At 48.1% G+C, this 7,353-nt stretch overlaps 1 protein-coding gene across 10 annotated transcripts in view; it reads right to left on the bottom strand.

Moving 5' to 3' along the window:
• Positions 1–5,938: 5,938 nt before the first annotated feature.
• SAP130 (Sin3A associated protein 130) overlaps positions 5,939–7,353 on the bottom strand; it is a 206,214-nt gene continuing 204,799 nt past the window's right edge. For all 10 annotated transcript variants that reach the window (XM_063915874.1, XM_063915876.1, XM_063915879.1 and 7 more), the window contains one exon: positions 5,939–6,449. In XM_063915874.1, coding sequence (XP_063771944.1) covers positions 6,291–6,449 — 159 coding nt within the window. In that variant the 3' untranslated portion in view covers positions 5,939–6,290. The remainder of the gene's footprint in view (positions 6,450–7,353) is intronic.

Below are 7,353 nucleotides of genomic sequence, written 5' to 3'. Positions count from 1 at the left end.
AGCCGCCAAATAAGCTTGTCCACCAGGACAACGTCTGCTTGGAAGCCGGTCATCCGCGACGGACAGCATCGCACAGAACAAATAAGGAATCAGAGATTCGAAGCACCCTGACAACATCCAAAGATCTCAAATCCGGTGAATCCTCCGAGAGGGCCAAAACCACAAGTGGCTGATTGATGTGAAAATCGGACACCACCTTCGTAAGAAACGACATGCGAGTACAAAGCTCAGCCCTATCCTCATGAAATATCAGGTAAGGAGGTCGACAAGAGAGCCCCATGTTCCGAGACCCGTCTGGCCAGAGCCAGGAGAAGGACCACCTTCCAGGTGAGATATTTCATCTTCACCGACTCCAGAGGCTCAAATAACGGAGACTGCAGAAAAGAGAGGACCAGGTTGAGGTCCCATGGTGCCGTTGGAGGGCAAAAGGGAGGTTGTATTCAGAGAACCCCCTGAAAGAAGGTCTGAACTTCCGGCAGCAAGGCTAATTTCCTTTGGAAGAAAACAGAAAGAGCAGAGACCTGAACTTTTAGTGAACCCAGCTGTAGCCCTGCCGAGAAACCCACCTGTAGAAAACTGAGAAGGCGGGCTAAGTGAAAAACTGAAGAAAACTCTCGTCGTTCACACCAGGCCACATAAGCCTCCCAAATGCGGTAGTAGTGAGACAATGTGACTGACTTCCGAGCATGGAGCATAGTAGGTATAACCGTACGAGGAATCCCCTTTCCTTCTCAAGATGGCCTTCTCAACAGCCACGCCGTCAAACGTAGCCTGCGTAAGTCTGCATAAAGAAAAGAACCCTGTTATAGTAGATCGTCTCGTATTGGCGGGGGTCAAGGCTCCGCTACTGACAACCAGTGTAGGGCAGAGTACCAAGTCCCATGCAGCCAATCTGGAGCCACCAGGAGGACCAGTGCGTCTTCTCTCTTGATGCGTTGCAGAACCCGAGGAAGCAACGGGAAAGGAGGAGAGAGATAAACGACCTGGAAGTTCCAAGGAGCCGTGAGGGCATCCACGGGCGCCGCCGCCATGTCCCTTGTCCGAGAGTAGTAAAGAGGCAGTTGATTGTTCTGACGGGACGCCATGAGGTCGATCTGTGGTCTTCCCCACCGGCGGACCAGCTGACAAAACACCTGAGGATTGAGTGACCACTCCCCCGGGTGCATGTCCTGGCGGCTGATTGTCCACCCCTGGAATGAATATTGCAGACAAGGACAGAGCATTTTCCTCTGCCCAGAGGAGGATGTTGGTGACCTCTCTCATCGTCGCACGGCTGCGAGTGCCGCCCCGACAGTTGATGTATGCCACCGTCGTGGTGTTATCGGACTTAAGTCTGACTGCCTGACCGCGAAGCAGGTGATGTGCCTGAAGGAGGGCGTTGTACACCGCCCGTAGCCCGAGAATGTTTATGGGGAGAGCGGACTCGTGAAATGACCAGCGCCCCTGAAACCGATGTTCTAGGGTCACAGCCCCCCATCCTTGCAGACTTGCGTCTGTGGTGAGAGTCCAATCCTAAACGCCAGACCGCTTTCCCTCCAACAGATGAGTCGAACTGAGCCACCAGAGGAGAGACAACCTTGCTTTTGGAGACAGAGTCACCCGCTGATGAAGAAATAGATGAGACCCTGACCACTGATGTAGGGGACACAGTTGGAAGGGTCGAGAGTGGAACCGTCCGTGTGGAAGAGCTTTGAATGTCGCTACCATCCTTCCCAGAAGGCGAATACACAGATACACAGACACCCGACGGTGACGAAGGACCAACGTTTGAAAAGATAGGATCTTGTCCTGAGGAAGAAAAACCTTCTGACAGACCGTGTCGAGAATCATCCTCAAGAACAGCAACCGTTACAAGGGGTATAAGCGAGACTTCGGGAAGTTGAGAATCCACCCGTGCCGAATCAGAAGGTCCTGGGTTATCCAGATATTCTGAAGCAACAGGTCTGCAGAGGGCACCTTCAGCAGCAGACCGTCGAGATAGGGGACAATCGTCACTCCCTGCTTCCGAAGTAGGGCCATCATGACTGCCTTGACCTTAGTGAACACTCTGGGAGCAGTAGAGAGACCGAACGGAAGGGCCTGGAACTGGGACTGAGCGTCCTGTATCGCGAGCCGGAGAAAAGCCTGATAAGGAGGCCAAATGGGAACATGTAAGTATGCATCTTTGATGTCCAAGGATGCCATAAACTCATTTTGCTCCAACCCAGCAATAACAGACTGAAGGGACTCCATCTTGAATTTGAATATCCTCAAAAACGGATTGAGATCCTTTAAGTTCAGAATTGGCCTGACCGAGCCGTCCGGCTTCGGTACGAGAAACAGGCTCGAGTAATAGCCGTTTCTGATGATGTGAGGGAACAAGGATCAGTACCTTTGCGGACAGAAGTTTCTGGACCGCCGCCTGCAAGGCGACCCTTCTGTCGTCGGAAACTGGCAAACTCGTGGTGAAGAAACGCTGAGGCGGTCGGGTTTGAAAATAGAGTTTGTAACCGCAAGTGATAAGATCCCTGACCCAAGCATCTGGACAGGATTGAATCCAGGCTTCCCTGAAATCCCCCAGACGAGCTCCCACCCTGTGATCCCCCAGGTGGGAGGGAAGCCCATCATGCGGTGGGAGTGGTGGAGGACTTAACCTCTGTCCCTACCTCTATGGCCACGCGAGACGGAAGCTCCGCCCCTGGCCTCGAAACCAGGAATGGGCACGAAAAGAAGGACCTGTATAAGGCCTCCGAGAGGCTGGAGCAGCAGAGGGAAATTCTGGCTCCGAGGATACAGACATCCTTGGAAGCCTCACAAAGCTACAGGGGTGATTCGCGAATATGCTCTGCCAATGATATCAGCTGATCCGGATACAAGTCGTCACGTAGACCTGAGGACAATTGTTCTGCCCAAGCTTCCACAGCATTATTGACCCAACAACCTACCTGCGCCGGGCGATGTAATACCCCCGCCACCGCGTAAATCGTCTTCAAGGTGGTCTCCAACTTCCTATCTGCAGGCTCCTTCAGCGAGGTTGCTCCAGGAACCGGTAGAACAGTCTTCTTAGACAGACGAGACACCGAAGGATCCACAATTGGAGATGTCTCATAACGTTTCCTGCTATCTGCGGGAAAAGAATAGGAAGACAAAATTTCTTTGATACCTGAAATCTTGCATCCAGATGTTTCCAAGCTGCCGTCATGAGCGCATCCAGCTCCTCCGAAACTGGAAAGGTAACCGGCAGTTTTTGGTTTGTGCCAAACCGTGAAGGACGTAAGGTATCCTGTTCCGTCTCCTCTACCTGTAATACTGAGCGGGTAGCAGTAATAGGCGCCTCGATACCAGAGTCACTGGTTCAGAGTCCTCATAAACCTGATCATCATCAGTATCCTGTACATCTACTGCCTCCTCCAATAGAGGCATATCATCGTCAGAGTCGTGTAACACTGAGGCTAGCAACCTCTTTTTTGAAACCTGGGGAGGGGAAGTTAAGGACGGCGCCTGGGAAAGGAGCACTGCCTTAGAGAGAGTCCTTCAACTGATTTTGCCAGGCACCGGGCCCATGCTGGTTCCGGCTCAGGCATTGGGACAAGCTGTTGGAACCGGGCCGCCTCTCTATCTTCCCGAGAAGCCTTCAGTTCCCTAGTTAACAGTGACATAACTTCTGTAAGCTGTGTTGTCCAAACAGGAGTGCTCTGCGGCTGTGATGAGGGCTGAGCAGATGGTTCAGACCCACAATCCTCACATAACAGGGAATTCTTAGACTGTCCCTGAGTGAACTTTGCAGAACATTTCTGACATTGAAAAACTTTCTGTGCTGCCTTGGAAACCTTTCCAGCCATGGCAGCACCTTTCACACACACAAACCAGTACTAACAGTCACAGACAGAATGGGGGTAGTAAAGGAGTGCAACCACACCTGCCCTGTGAGCCCTGCACACCACTGTGCAGTGACAGGCACGTTCAGTAAATTACAGGTGCCCCACACGATCCCGTAGTACCCCACCAAACACCCCACTGAAACTGCTCACAGTGGGGCAGATGTATTAACCTGGAGAAGGCATAAGGACGTGATAAATCAGTGATATGTGCAAGGTGATAAACACACCAGCCAATCAGATCCTAACTGTCAATTTACATATTGGAGCTGATTGGCTTTATCACCTTGCACATATCACTGGTTTATCACTTCCTTATGCTTTCTCCAGGTTAATACATCTGCCCCAATGTCCTGGGATGAAGCTGCTAGAACTCCATGCAGCGTTGGAAAATGGCCACCAGCGCAAGCAGAGCCGCCAGGGCTGCTGGGAGCTGAGAGCCCATAGCGGGATTAAGCTCTGCCCCCTGTTATGCCACCCAATTCAAACTCATGGCGCCAGCGGTAGATCGTAGCGGGGGGAGCCCTGCATCCCCCGTCGGCAATGTGAGTCTCGGCCTGGGGTAATACCTCTGCCGCGCTGCCGGTCTGATGGAGTGGCCCTGACCCACACAGCAGGTCTGGCCATCTCCAGAGAGCCAGCGTCTCTTCAGCCGGGGATCCATCCCAAGCCGCATGCGGCTCCCGCGGTGCAGACTGGCAGAGGCAGAGCTGCCAGTCTGAGTGTGTAAAAAAAAGAAAGAAAAAAAAGAAAATTTAAATAAAAAAACCTTCAGGAGTAATCCCAAGAATGCCCAGCCCCTTGGACACAAAATAAAGACTGGCTTGGAGGTGGGACATAGTAGGGGAGGAGCTAGCCACATTGTTAAAGTTTTAAAGTGCCAGCTCCCAGTTACTGCCTACTATATATCCCCATTGTAACTGCTCTCCAGTGTCCCCTAGTGGATGAAGGAGAAATTCTGTTTTACGGTTCCAGCTACTAGGACCTCTGTGAATGCAGTTGGGCAAGTTTACAGAACAAAAATAGGGTACCTGAACTGAAAAAAAGGAGTGAGAAAAGCAAACCTCAGAAGTTTCACATGACTGACTGGTATATGAAGGGATATAGCACTGAGTGCTACAGATCAGCAAACTCCCAACTTTCACACTTTACATTTGGAATCAGATGAATTCCACATGGAGCTTTTGCACAAAACCCCAACAGAACACTGGTTTAAGACATCGTCTCATGCTAGGTACAGGAAAGTGAAAATTTCTGACTTACTCCTCTGTAAATATTTCAGAGCTTCGAAATCTCACGCTAGGTCCTGGAAAGTGAAACATTTCGGAAACGGTTTCCTCTGTAAATATTTCAGAGCTTCCATATAAAATACTTAATTCACAACTGCCAATAGCAAATCTATCTGCCTGAAGGAACCCAGAACATTTTTGTTTGGCCACTGAATCTGTTCTACTGCAGTACGTACTTGAAACTGCCTTTCTTCATCATCTCTCTGTCTGTATCTATCATTTAGCTTCCTTATAATTCTACACCCACAGAGTACAGTCTTGAACTATGTCTGTCTTGTGATATATATATCAAGCTGGTCATTTTCTTTAAGGATCATTCAAATAAGCACTTTGGGAATATTTCACCATGATAAATCCATGCGATAATGTACAGACAGCTCTATTTTCGGTAATCCCATGCCTACATCTGACTGCTACTTACAGCTGTAGCACTTTATACGGCAGGTCATGGTAGAATTAGCAGATTTAAAGTAAGAAAATTAAAAGCTACAACATACTGTCATTACTCTTTTTTTTTTTTCCAGCAGCAACTTACACAAGTAGTAGAGAGAATAAAATCATGAACACATTGTTAAAATGAAGTGTGAGGTGACAAACTAGTACCAGCAACAATTCTGTATTGCTGTATTGAAAAATAACTACAGCAAAAAAAAAAAAAAAAATTCCTAAAAACATAATGTACATATGAACAATTTCATTCACAGACAGATAATTTGGCCACTACATTAACATTTACAGACTCCGCATTTAAATTTGGGGTGCCTTAAAAAGGAATCCTTTCAAAACACAGAAGACATGTAAGAATCACTTTTATAGTGTGCATGTGTAAGGGATAAACAGCACTATACACAAGCATGTGTCACACATAATTTGTTCTCATACACAGCACCAATAATAAATGAAGCAGATCTCAGCTTCCTTGTCACAGAGAAAGTTCAAAAGTCCCAAGTGGAAACTGACTGAGCTGTCAGTACTTGAACAGGCCGAGAATATAACTAGGTAGGTTCCCTTTAACAAAAAAAAAAAAATGTATATACATATTTAAGAGAATTGCCTGCTGTCACTGAAGCAACACTACATTAACAACCGCAGGAATGCCAATCGTCTCAGGTACACTTGAAGTAACCGGACATCAGTCCCCTGTTCACACTTTTTCTTTGTGTTTAACTTTTGAGAGCCTGCGAGATGTACCACTTTTATTCAGTAACTTTAGGACTCTGTCCTTGTGATCTAGTACTTTAAGCATGCAGTCCCTGGATTCCGTGATCTGATCCATGACAAGTTTACAGCGCTGCATGTTGCCCTGCAAGGAAATAAATATTTAGAAACACAGTCACATGCTAACATTGTGCAAAGCTAAACAAGTTACTGAGATATCAATCACATATTTCATTGCTGCAATTTCCATGCTGGCAGGGTGCACGGTAATGTGCCGAGAACTACTAGTAGCACAAACAGGAATCAACTAGCTGTCTTTGTTAACAGCTAGTTCCGACCCGCAGATGTCAGCACAGAGATCGCTGGGCCAAATGTCATAAAGTACCTGTAGCAGACAGCATCACTATGGTTTGCTGCAGGACAGGTGCTCGTCATCTCTTCCACTGGTATCCAATTAGGTGTGTGTCTTTTCGGTCAGAAACAGCCGATTGTCATTACTGTGCTATCCAATTATAGGCCATTTTTATTGGTGGAAAAAGCTGCATTGTGCGATAAGTTCCCGATTCCATGTGTTATCGCGACTGTGACGGCTGCTTATTGCAGTTAAAGCTTTGGGTGCCTCAGGCACCCGAAGCATAATCCCTGATAAGTGCTGCATGTCAGGGCTAAAATTGGATAGCCCCAGCCAAAGCCATTAGCAGTGATAAAAAAAACAAAAAAAAAACAACGAGTTTTATGGTAAGAACTTACCTTTGTTAAAACGCTTTCTGCGAGGTACACTGGGCCCCACAACGAAACATTGGGGTGTAGAGTAGGATCTTGATCCGAGGCACCAACAGGTTCAAAAGCTTTGACTGTTCCCAAGATGCATAGCGCCGCCTCCTCTATAACCCCTCCTCCCTGCACAGGAGCTCAGTTTTTAGTTAACCAGCCCAATGCAGTAGCAGGAAAAGAGACGACAACGGTTAGTAGCCACATACACCACACTCTCACGACAGGAGAAGTGTCAGCGGCTAATGCCATACCAACCCAAAGAAGCTAAGTGCGTC

This window comes from Pseudophryne corroboree, chromosome 4 (genome assembly GCF_028390025.1).
Source record: "Pseudophryne corroboree isolate aPseCor3 chromosome 4, aPseCor3.hap2, whole genome shotgun sequence".
Taxonomy (NCBI): Eukaryota; Metazoa; Chordata; class Amphibia; order Anura; family Myobatrachidae; genus Pseudophryne; species Pseudophryne corroboree.
This window is presented reverse-complemented; position numbering and strand designations above follow the sequence as displayed.